This window comes from Artemia franciscana, chromosome 11 (assembly GCF_032884065.1).
Source record: "Artemia franciscana chromosome 11, ASM3288406v1, whole genome shotgun sequence".
NCBI lineage: Eukaryota > Metazoa > Arthropoda > Branchiopoda > Anostraca > Artemiidae > Artemia > Artemia franciscana.
This window is the reverse complement of record NC_088873.1, coordinates 38,002,732-38,015,529: the sequence shown is the minus strand read 5'-3', so window position 1 is coordinate 38,015,529 and position 12,798 is coordinate 38,002,732. Positions and strand designations below refer to the sequence as shown.

At 38.2% G+C, this 12,798-nt stretch overlaps 1 protein-coding gene across 1 annotated transcript; it reads left to right on the top strand.

Annotated features, from left to right (window-relative positions):
- Positions 1 to 3,704: 3,704 nt before the first annotated feature.
- On the top strand, positions 3,705 to 4,160 carry LOC136032612 (uncharacterized). The gene has a single exon (XM_065712883.1). The coding sequence runs from the start codon at positions 3,705 to 3,707 to the stop codon at positions 4,158 to 4,160; it is 456 nt and encodes a 151-aa protein (XP_065568955.1).
- Positions 4,161 to 12,798: the final 8,638 nt, after the last annotated feature.

Sequence of the window (12,798 nt, the reverse complement as noted above, 5' to 3'; positions counted from 1 at the left end):
GTGTGTTGAGGAGATATTTGAATGCAACAAGCCCCTCCTCCTCGCTCTTCTCAGGTGCCTAAGCCTTAACTACTCAGAAGAATCAATACAGTAAGAACTTGAGGCAGAAACTTATTCCAATCAGACAAATACAAGTTCCAGGGATAAAAATTTATATTAATCTTGGAGTGGTTCTAGGCATCCAAAATGGGCCAAAACTTACATGGTCGTAGATAAGCTTGAATCTTGCAGTAGACAGGTTTTGGTTGCCGTCAATGAAGACAAAGTACTTCGACGTTTGGCTGTACCAACATGTGACACATAAAATTTGGTCAATTTTTTGCTTCCCTTGAGACTTAAACTTACAGGGCATTCAGACAGAGCAAGTGGGACCTCAATGGAAATAGTAGTATTTTTTTGTACTGAGTCAAACAGACATAATTTATCAAACAGTTAGTGGTAACGAACTGTAGTAAGGAGCGACCCGGTTCAATAGCAAACGAAACTCTAAAAAACGGAATTTCGATGTTAAAAGATACATCAAAAGAATCGGATTGTCAGGCTGATTTCAAATATATAAGGTTCCATTAAATTTAGTCTTTGTCATCAAAAGTTACGAGCCTGAGAAAATTTGCCTTATTTTGGAAAATGGGAGGAAATACCCCCTAAAAGTCATAGAATCTTAACGAAAATCCCACCATCGCATCAGAGAACCCTATTGCAAAAATTTCAAGGTCCAATCTAATAAAATGTGGAATTTCCTATTTTTTGCCAGAAGACAGATGACGGGTGCGTGTTTGTTAGTTTTTTTTTTCAGGGGTCATCGTATCGACCAAGCGGTCCTAGAATGTTGCACGAGGGCTCATTCTAACAGAAATAAAAAGTTCTAGTGCCCTTTTTAAGTGACCAAGAAAATTGGAGGGCACCTAGGCCCCCTCCCACGCTCGTTTTTTTCCCAAAGTCAACGGAGGTCCAATCTAATAAAATGTGGAATTTCCAATTTTTTTGCCAGAAGACAGATGACGGGTGCGTGTTTGTTAGTTTTTTTTTTCCAGGGGTCATCGTATCGACCAAGCGGTCCTAGAATGTTGCACGAGGGCTCATTCTAACGGAAATGAAAAGTTCTAGTGCCCTTTTTAAGTAACCAAGAAAATTGGAGGGCACCTAGGCCCCCTCCCACGCTCGTTTTTTTCCCAAAGTCAACGGATCGAAATTTTGAGATAGTTCTTTTGTTCCGCATAGTCGAAAACCATAATAACTATGTTTTTGGGGATGACTTACTCTCCCACAGTCCCTGGGGGAGGGGCTGCAAGTTACAAGCTTTGACCAATGTTTACATACAGTAATGGTTATTGGGGAAGTGTACCGACGTTTTCAAGGGGATTTTTTGGTTGGGGGTGTGGTTGAGGAGAGGGGGTTATGTGGGAGGATCTTTCCTTGGAGAAATATTTCATGGGGGAAGAGAAATTCAAAGAAAAGGGCGCAGGATTTTCTAGCATTACTATAAAAAAAAATAATGAAAAAATAAACATGAAAAGTTTTTTCAACTGAAAGTAAGGAGTAGCATTAAAACTTAAAACGAACAGAGATTATTACGCATATGAGGGGTTCTAAAAATACTTTAGCATAAAGAGCGAGGTCTTTAGGAAGAGATAAATAATTCGCTCTTTATGCTAAAGTATTTTTAGTAATTTCAACTATTTATTCTACGGCCTTTCTGATTTATGGGTCATTATTAAAGAATTGGGACAAAACTTAAGATTTAGCGTAAAGAGCGAGGTATTAACGAGGGGACAAACCCCCTCATATATATAATTAAAAATTTAAGAATATAAAAGTTTGTTATGTAAGTTAATTCTTAAGTTACGTATATTTTTTTACTAATAAAAATTTTCGTTAAAAATTAAAAGTTCTAGTTGCCTTTTTAAGCAACCGAAAAATTGGAGGGCAACTAGGCCTCCTTCCCCACCCCTTATTTCTCAAAATTGTCTGATCAAAACTAAGAGAAAGCTATTTAGCCAAAAAAAGAATTTTCTTAATCATGCCTTGCTCATTTTGTATCCCAGTGTAAAAAAACAACGATTCCACTGGCTACTTAATTTCTAATAATTTCTAATAATATTTAATCTCTAACAATATTTAATATTATTTAATTTTTAATTTCAATAATATTTAATTTCTAATAATAAAGTAGCTTTATTTGACGGCTCGTTATAATTTATTTACAATAATTGCAATACCAAATAATAAAACGTAGTTACGCTATTGTTTGAATTGAAAACGACACACCATAACACTATGTTTGTGTTCTGTTGGGGAAAAGATAATGAGTGAGGCGCAGATGCCTTTATTGCCGAATATTATCAGATTCAGTCAGTATAATACACCCAATTGTCTTAATGGTGGGGCAAGTTTAATCTAACTGGATGTCTAGTCCAACATTACCACCACTTCTGGAACACTAACAGTGTTGTTAAAAAAACAACATTTATTAAGTAAAAATACAAATAGGTCAGGCCGTACTCAGGGGTGGGGAGTCGTGATTTATTGCCACTAAGCCTAGTATGTGTGGATGGTGCAAGATATGAAAGGAACTACTTAATACTTAAAGACAAAAAAGTCATGTTAATCAAACAGATCGGGTAATGAACAGTAAGCAGAGATATTCATGTCAATAATGACCTAACAGTGATGAAACATTGTATTTTTAAATATCATTTGCATTTTAAACGTATTATTTCTGTGCGATGAAAAAAGCAAGAAATTCATAAAATTCAAATAGTTACCGCCGACTTCTAAGCTTCATTCACAGTTGCTGATAATAAACTAAAAACCTGGTTTAAAAAATACAATGTTTACTTTCTCATAGTCAGGATAAAATAATGGACTTGGAAGTCAAAAAGCTTTTAAGAAGACATTATCTAAAGCTATTACACTGTGTCAGATTGCTATTTAACTCACCAGAAGAGGCTTATAACCTAGGAAACTGACTTAAAAGACGGTAATCCGGAAAGTAAATTTTTTACGTAGAAGAAGCGTATTAAAAATTGAAAAAAACTTTTAATGGAACAAACCAACACAGTACGGTGTATCTGGTGTATACACCAGATAAACCAGCACAGTATACCAGATACACCAACCACATCTTTATATTTGGAAGGTCTACCAACCTTGCTCTTGAGAGCAGTTTATCGTAAAGGATGGTTGACCATCGCTTGCAATAAATTTCGACAAGAGCTTTCCTGGAAATATATTGAACTATGGCAAATATAGCTGGTTGGTGATGTCAAGTATTTCATTTACTAACTGCTTTTCAAAAAGTCAATCCCAAAAATGGTGTTATTTAAAGCAAATAAAGCGAAACTTAAAAGGTGCAATAGGGTAATTTTTCCTCACTTTAAGCGTTAGAAAATAGATTCTTGAAGCATTGAATGGAGTTCGTCCGGAATAAGGCAGACTCTGTCAGCTGACCAAGTGCCTCTGAATATGGGGTATACCCCCTAAAAAGACACTCCGATCAGGGTGGCCGCAACCTCATGTGCCAGGTGGAGCCCACCTCAGGATTGTCAGTACCTAGGTATAACCTAGCTCTAATCAGATTCCAGGCCTAGGGTCGGTTTCGCTATTGACCCCCTTCACCCGAAAATTAAGTGCTATGAAAAGTGACAAAATGGCCACGGACCCCGACTCCCATTTAAGATCTCGACCATCGCGCGTCAGCGGACATGCTGACGGACGTCAGGAAGACTGACAGACTAAACCTTATGGACCAAAGGGGGCTACGAACATCCACTTGGAATGTCTTGACTCCGAATGCACCTGCGTCAAAGAACCTACTCTCAGAAGAACTTCGTAAGAATAAAGTGTCGATTACGGGTCTTACAGAAACTCGTCTTACCGGATGCGGAGAAGAGCGAATAGGTAACAGTGACTCGTTGCTCTGGTCTGGAGGAAGCACGAGAAGGAATGGCGTTGACCTTGCTCTAAACAGCCTTGCAAGAAAGGCCTTACTTTTACACGAAGCCGTATCTGACAGATTAATGAAGGCCCGCTTTGGACACAAGCATGGCAAGATGACTGTCATCGTGTGCTATGCCCCGACCAGCAATTCTGGCGATGTGACTAAGGAAGATTTCTACTCTGCTTTGTCCAGATGCCTTGCGACAGTGCTCCCCCCGTGATACAACTGTTCTCCTCGGTAACTTCAATGCGACAGCGTGCGATGATATGGGTGTATGGCGTGGCAAAATTGGTCCTGTATCCCCGACCCACTTAACGACAATGGGCTTCGCCTACTTGAACTCTGCCGATCTCACGACCTCTGTATTGCAAACACCTATTTCAAGAATAAAACTATCCACCTGTACACGTGGTATAGTAACGACGGTCGTACAAAGAAGATGATTGACTATGTCATTATTTCCGAGTGCTGGAGATCATCGTTGAAGAATTGCAGAACTTACAGATCAGCAGAGCTCGGAAACGCAGACCACAGGCTTGCGTGCGCTGATTTCTGGCTTCACCTCCATGCGCAACGATCGGAAAGAAAACCCGTTGCTGCAGATATTGTGAAACTAAAGGAGCCAGATACTAGCCAGAAGTACAGTGTTAAGATTGTGAATCGCTTCGAGCCACTTGGCTCACTTAATAGCAGCGAGGATCTCTGACAACATTTTAAATCGCAGACTAGCGAAGCAGCACAACTAGTGCTCGGCAAGAGGAGTTACCCAAAGAAATTGTGGCTAACCAATGGCACACTGCAAGTCATAGAGCAAAGACGGAAGGCAAGACTTCTTGGGGACATGACCACATATCGAAGGCTCATTAGAGTGCGGACCAGACTCATTCATCGGGACGGAACCCAGTTTGTTGCAAGGAAAACCGATGAAATTGAACTAGCTGCAAAAAAGAAAGACACGGGTAGCCTATTCAAGCATCTCCGAGACCTCACGGAAAATAAAACTCCCACCTTGGGTCCCGTCCTATCCAGGGATAGGACACTTCTTTCTGATGAAGGCTCTTGTCTTGAGCGGTGGAAGGACCACTGTTCACTCCTCAACAATACTAGCCCGTCCGTGCCTCCTAATGAGAGCCACAGCCAACCTAGCAGTCAAAGACCTGAAACAGATGTTCCTCCAGACGAGCCTTTCAGGCCCTCAGAAACCGAATATGCAGTAAAATGCCTCAAGAATAATAAACCTGCTGGTATCTGTGACATAAGCTCAGAGCTGCTTAAATATGAAGGTCCTGCAATGCTCCTGTGTCTCCACACCCTGTTCTGTACAATCGGGGAAAAAGAGATAATTCCTGAGGATTGGCCAAAGGTGTCATCATTCCTTTATGGAAGAGGGAAGGCTCAAGAAGTGACTGCTACAACTAACGGGGAATAGCCCCACTGTCAGTCCCTGACAAACCGTTTTCAATGGTCCTGCTGGATCGATGTCGGAATATCATTCGAAAAATATGGCGACCGAAGCAAGCTGGTTTTATCTCGGACCGTTCAACCATCGAGCAGATTTTCACAATTCGACAAATAGTAGAGAAGACCACATAGTTTCGACAGAAAGCATTTATTGCTTTCGTCGACTTCCTTGCTGCATTTGACTCAGTTGATCGAGAAGCTCTTTGGCAGATTCCAGAGTTGACTTGCCTTCCTGAGAAATATTGCAGACTTCTAAAGGCACTGCAACATTAGAAGGAGAGCTGTGTACAAGTAAACAGCCGACACAGCCAGTTCTTTCAAATCACGACAGGAGTGCACCAAGGATGTGCAGTGGCCCCAGAGCTCTTCAACGTCATCGTAGATTACATTATGACAAAAACCACTTCGCGTCTCAGCTTTGGGCTCAAATTTAAATATCGTGCAATCACAGATGTTGATTTTGCTGAAGATTTGGCCATTCTGGCAAACTCCATGGAGCAGCTGCTGGAAGCACTCCGAATTCTACAAAAAGAGGCTGCCAAAATAGGAATGCATATAAACTGGAACAAAACTAAAATTATGGTCATAGACCCGTCTTCTCCAACTGTTAGCTCTCCAGTTAGCCTGGACAGCCCCACTGGCATCGAAGTTGTTCAAGAGTTCACCTACCTGGGCTCCATAATTTCTTCAGATGGCTCGCTTTTCCCCGAGATGCAAGCGAGATTATCCAAAGCGCCTTCTGCTATGGGCAGACTGATCCGTCACCTCTGGCGAAAACCAAACATCATTCGTACAACAAAACTGCGGATCTTCAACGGCCTAGTCGGCATGGCAAGCATCAGCTGCAAACCTCAAAGAAATCGACGTATTTCAGTCGAAGAGCTTGAGGAGGATCGAGGGCCTACGATGGTCCGACTTCGTCAGCAATTAGAAGCTTCTGCAACTCACGAAGCAGTCTCGGTTTTTGACTCAAGTAGCCGAGCGAACCTTACGATGATTCGGACACCTGCTTCGAATGCCACCACATCAAACAGTTCGTGGTAACGAACTGTAGTAAGGAGCGACCCGGCTCAATAGTAAACGAAACTCTAAAAAACGGAATTTTGATGCTAAAAGATACATCAAAAGAATCGAATTTTCATGTTGATTCTAAATATATGAGTTTCATCAAATTTAATCTTTGTCATCCAAAGTTACGAGCCTGAGAAAATTTGCCTTATTTTGGAAAATAGGGGGAAACACCCCCCTAAAAGTCAAAGAATCTTAACAAAAATCACACCATCGCATTCAGCGTATCAGAGAACCCTATAGAAAAAATTTCAAGCTCCTATCTACAAAAATGTTGAATTTCGTATTTTCTGTCAGAAGACAGATCACGGGTGCGTGTTTATTTGTTTTTCTTCTTTTTTTTCCCCAGGGATTATCGTATCGACCAAGTGGTCCTAGAATCTCGCAAGAGGGCTCATTCCAACGGAAATGAAAAGTTCTAGTGCCCTTTTTAAGTGACCAAAAAAACTGGAGGGCTCCTATGCCCCCTCCCACGCTCATTTTTTTTCCCAAAGTCAACGAATCCAAATTTTGAGATAGCCATTTTGTACCGCATAGTCGAAAACCATATTAACTATGTCTTTGAAGTGACTCACTCCCCCACAGTCCCTGGGAGGGGCCTGCAATTTACAAACTTTGTCCAGTGTTTATATACAGTAATGGTTATTGGGAAGTGTACAGACGTTTTCAGGGGGATTTTTTTTGGTTTGGGTTGGGGTTGAGGGGAGAGGGCTATGTGGGAGGATCTTCTCTTGGAGGAATATGTCATGGGGTAAGAGAAATTTAATGAAAAGGGCGCGGGATTTTCTAGCATTACTATAAAAAAAAACAATGAAAAATAAAGACGAAAAAGTTTTTTCAACTGAAAGTAAGGAGTAGCATTAAAACTTAAAATGGACAGAGATTTTTACGCATATGAGGGGTTCTAAAAATACTTTAGCATAAAGAGCGAGGTATTTAGGAGAAGATAAATACCTTGCTCTTTATGCTAAAGTATTTTTAGTAATTTCAACTATTTATTCTACGGCCTTTCTGATTCAGGGGTCATTCTTAAAGAATTGGGATAAAACTTAAGATTTAGTGTAAAAGGCGAGGTATTAACGGGGGGACCAACCCCCTCATATACATAACAAAAAATATAAGAATATAAAAGTTTGTTACGTAAGTTAATTCTTAAGTTACGTATATTTTTTACTAATAAAAACATTCGTTAAAAATTAAAAGTTCTAGTAGCCTTTTTAAGTAACCGAAAAATTGGAGGGCAACTAGGCCTCCTTCCCCACCCCTTATTTCTCAAGATCGTCTGATCAAAACTAAGAGAAAGCCATTTAGCCAAAAAAAAAGAATTAATATGTAAATTTCATTTTAATAATTTATGTGCGGAGAGCCAAAATCAAAAATGCATTATTTAAAAAACGTTCAGAAATTAAATAAGAAAAACTAGTTTTTTAAACTGAAAGTAAGGAGCGATATTAAAACTTAAAACGAACAGAAATTACTCTGTATATGAAATGGGTTGTCCCCTTTGCCACAATTCTACTTTTTAAAACAATTAAAAACTTTAGCGTAAAGAGCGAGGGATTGCGGAGGGGACAACCCATTTCATATACGGAGCAATCGCATCCTTTCGGATAGTGACTTTGCCAACGGCTGGCATTCATGGCGGAATCCGTGGGCACCAAGAAGAAGCTGCGAAAGTAGGACTACAGGACAATTGGGACAAAACCAAGATTATGGTCGTTGATCCATCCTCTAGCATCGCCAACCCTCCTGTGGCCCTGGACCAAAGACTACTGTCGACGAGGTCCAGCAGTTCACGTACTTGGGCTCTGTAATTACTGCCGACGGCTCCCTTCTCTCCAGGTGTTCCAGACAAAAAGCCTTCGGAGGATAGAAGGCCTGAGATGGTTCGACTTTGCCAGCAACCAGAAGTTACTATAGACAACGCAGCAGACGCTGCTTTCCATCCAAATTGCAGAGCGCAGTCTACGATGCTACGGTCATCTCCTTAGAATACTATCACACCCACCTGCAAAAATTGTGCTGGACTTTAATCCCGCAGAAGCTGGCTGGAAACAATCCCGCGGAAGACCAAAACAACCATGGTCCGATAGTCTTTCGAAATACTTGAAGCTGACAAACATTGATGTCCATGACGCACCAGCGTTAGCCACTGATCGCACAAGTTGGAGGAAGCTGACATCACTCTCTACACTGAACCATGCCCTGCAGGAGACATAAGTCAAGTAAGTCAAGTCAAGAAGTGAGGATAATCACTGAAACTGTTTGATTACGCGTATATTGTTTTAACCTTCAATGTAGTTCTTTCTGTCACTTAAGAACTCTTATGATTTGTTTTTAGTTCTGTTCATTCTTTATTTACGTCATACTCAGAGTTGTTCTAAATAGCCACCATCCGGTGCAATTGTATCTTCTTCCAACTATTTCACACAATTTTAATGAAAAGTTAAATGAAATGCGCAGACATACAATGGACAAAGAAAAGAATTTGTACAGTATAAAACTTCTAATGGATTTAGTTCCTTATTGATAGCTTATTATGTTGAATGATTTCAGTCACACAAAAAATAACCTCGTTGATATAAGAAATGAAATTCCCTGAACTGTACACAGTATACATTTTTAGTATCGTATATAAACATGTTACAAATATTAACCATATGTAATGATACACGTTTTAAAATAAATTATGTGTGAGGCTCATCTTTCTAAACATATTACCAGAATTTTAAATCTGATTTGAATTTATTTTCTTAGTCTAAACTAGGAAAAATAATAAGTGTAGATGGGACTTTCTTAAAATATGGTATGCAGCAAAATGTTAATTAGAGAAAAACCTTTTCTTTATTATTTTTTATTACATAGGATTTCCTTTACTATTGTGCTACTAACAACTCACTGCTGCACCAAACCATATGAGGCCAGCACAGCTATACGCGCTCATCTTCCATCACGTTACATTAAAAGCCTCCAATCTTCCATCACGTTACATTAAAAGCCTGTTTTTTGTTTGGAAATAGGCGGTTGGCTGGCCTTTTGGTAATTTATCATTTTCCATCTGCAGAATGTTTCCTATCCATCTCGAACTTTCTCTCATTATAGCCCTAGGAAGCAGGATTGTGGCCCCAATTTTTCGCACAGCTTTCTGTTTGAGATACAATCAGTCTGCCGCGTACCCAAAACAGTCCGTTTTGGGTACAATTTCCGTTTTTCGGAGCGCCCACACTTTAGAACCATACTTGACCAACGTCATCACCGTAGCTTCCAATATTCTAATCTTCGTGCGCAGACTTATCTTCATATTCTTCCAATTTTTTTTTTTCAATTGTGGATAAACACCCTAAGCCTTGGCTGTTCCACTTTTCAAATCTTCACTTCACCCAGCGTCTTTACTAATAATACTAGCGAGGTAAGTGAGGCCGTCTACTTGATCGATCTTTCCTTTACCCAAACTTTTCACCTTCAGTTATTCCTAGTTTTAGCAACTTAGTCGGCTCAACATTAATTTTTCAACTTATTTGTGCACCCTGAACTCGCAAAATCTCTAAAAATTCATTCATTTTACTAACATTTTGATCTAGGATGCTTAAATTATCAACATAATCTAAGTCTTGGAGAGTTTTACTTTCCGAATGAATTTCATGTTCTCTCACTGTCTTTGCTCTGCTTATAAGGACTAAGGTCCATCAAAATAATCCCTATAAATGGGGATAGGACTCAACCCTGATTAACTTCTGATTCACTTCGAAACTAGCTACTAACTTCATTTCCTACCTTATCCGCAGCAATTTTATTCTCGTATATAGCACTAATCATTTTAATGTATTTATCTGGTATACCAAACCAGGATAGGACCTTTGCTAAAGCTCTTCTATAAACAGAATCAAACACTTGCTCATAATCTATAAAACTGAAGACTAAAGTGTCCGATGACCCAGGCAATTCTCAATTAATAACCTAAGAGTGAAGATTTGGTCGACACATTCTCTCCCCTTCCTAGAGACCACACTGTTCTTACCTTAAAACTCTATCTACAGCATCTCTAAGCTTAAAAAGTATCATCATATTAAGTAATTTGCTTCCTACGAACAACAAGCTAATGCCTCTATAATTGTCACATTCTCTCTTATCAAATTTCTTATAGAGGGGTTTAATTAGTGTTTTCATAAAACCGCTAGGTACTTCCTCTTTTTAGAAATCATATTCATAATCTTCAGTAACTTATCTCCAACTCCATAACCACCATATTTGAACAAATCATTTACCACACTATTCATCACACTACCACATATATCAAATACTGATTAATTGTCGTTTGAAGAGAAATTGGAAAACTTCATTCATATTGCATTATACACTATTATCCAATTTTCTTTGAAATTTTCAACTTTTTTACTGACATTGCCATTCATTACCCTATGAGTAGCGCTAGAATTTTGAATCCTTATCTTCCCATGTTAAATTGCCGAATATCCAACTCATATAAATTTCTCTTTCTTTTAGCAACTCCTGTAAATCAGTAACATTGTTAAGACAAAAAATTAGGGGCGCAAAATTTCAAATAGATAAAACGGTAATAATCATTTCTTAGTTTTTGTAGATAACATATCTATAAAATCTCTTCTCTATTAGAAGAGGATAATAAACTTCCTTTTCTGGATGTTCTTCTTTTAAAAAATGAAAATAGTCTGGATTTTAAGATTTACAGAAAACCTACTAACAATAACAGATTTTTGTCGTTTTTCTCCGGTCATGCTCGCCAAGTAAAAATTGGTTTAATCATATCCTTAACTGAACGCATTTTTAGAATTTGCTCTCCAAAATTCATTAAGGAGGAATTATTGTTGTTAAAAGAGATTTTAATAAGTAACCATTATCCGGGTTGGTTAATTGACCAGACTTTTTCGAAAAGAAGGAAAAAAAATTCTAGAATTTTCTGACGATATTCTGGAAACAACAGAAAAGAAAGATATTTTTTGTTCTCTACCATATGTTCCAGGGTTGAGTGAAAAGCTTAAAAGAATTTTTCAAAATAATGGCTTAAAGGTAGCTTTAAGAGGTAGTAATACTTTGGCTAGTTTTTTAAATTCTGGAAAGGATCGAACGTCCGAAGAGCAACAAAGTGGGGTTTATAAAATCCCATGTACTTGTGGAAGCTCTTATGTGGGACGTACTAACCAGTATTTAAAAATGAGATTGCTACAACACCATAATTCTATTTCATCGTCTATAAAGCAAAATACCAAACCTGAAGATTTCACGTCGGCCCTCTCGGAACATATCAATAATTTTCCAAATCATTTTATTTTGTTTGAAGATGTTTCTTTGATTTCTAGGGACCAAGGTTTAAAGCAAATTTTCAGGGAAACAATCAAAAAAAAAAAAAAATTATTCAAGAATAATTCCATAAACAGAGATACGGGTGAATTTGGATTGAATTCAATTTATGATAATTTACTAAGTTCAAATAAAGTAAATATCACCTCACCTAAAAGCTATGATCTCTGTCCACGTAATATGTCAGATAAATCTAATGAACCGGAACCGAAAAGGTCAAAGAGACTGGCTTCCGCTGTTGCATTGAAAAAAATAAGAGCAATAAACTATATGTAATTAGTTTATTAGGTATAAATTTTGTTTGGTTTTTTATTCATGTCTTTTAGTTTTACTGCTGATGATGAACACTGTATAAGTGTTCGAAATATCCAGTTAAATTTTATATCTTTTCACTGTCAATAAAAAGGTTTCATCCCTATTTTGAACTCTTTTACTTTCGTCTTAATTTTTGGAGTTTTATTTTTATTAAAATAAAGTAGAGGGCGCAGTTGGTAGTAAGTATTAGCAAATTGAACCCGAAATTTTCCTTGAGATTCTCGAAATCACCATTCCTTGAAAATAAAAAGTAATCAACCCGACTTTAATTAATATTAATGTTTTTTATGATATTTTCTATTCGATTTTCATCAATGAATGAAGATTTTGTTAACAAATGAAAATTCTGTCAAAATTTAACCCAAAAATTTCTGGAAGACGGGGGACTCATCAAGATTTTGTCCTGGAAGCAAGAGAAACTAGAACAGCGCTTCTGAAAAGTCTTCTCGTGAAAAGCCTGAACGACAATTAGACGTGACACTGACGTTATGCCCATGCCCCAGTGACGATAAACATGTAGGCCTTAGAAGGCACTAATTTTTAGAAATCATTATTTTTTACAACGCCGTTGATCACTCGTGTTCGTTTAAAACATATGATTCTACCTTTTCAAAAGCCGCCTTGATTGGTCTGAACTAAATATACCACCCAACTGATAACTTGCTTTGTACATAACA

Bases quoted from the DNA above. Each gene is read 5' to 3' on its own strand.
- LOC136032612 (XM_065712883.1), top strand. From the start codon at position 3,705: ATGCTGACGGACGTCAGGAAGACTGACAGACTAAACCTTATGGACCAA.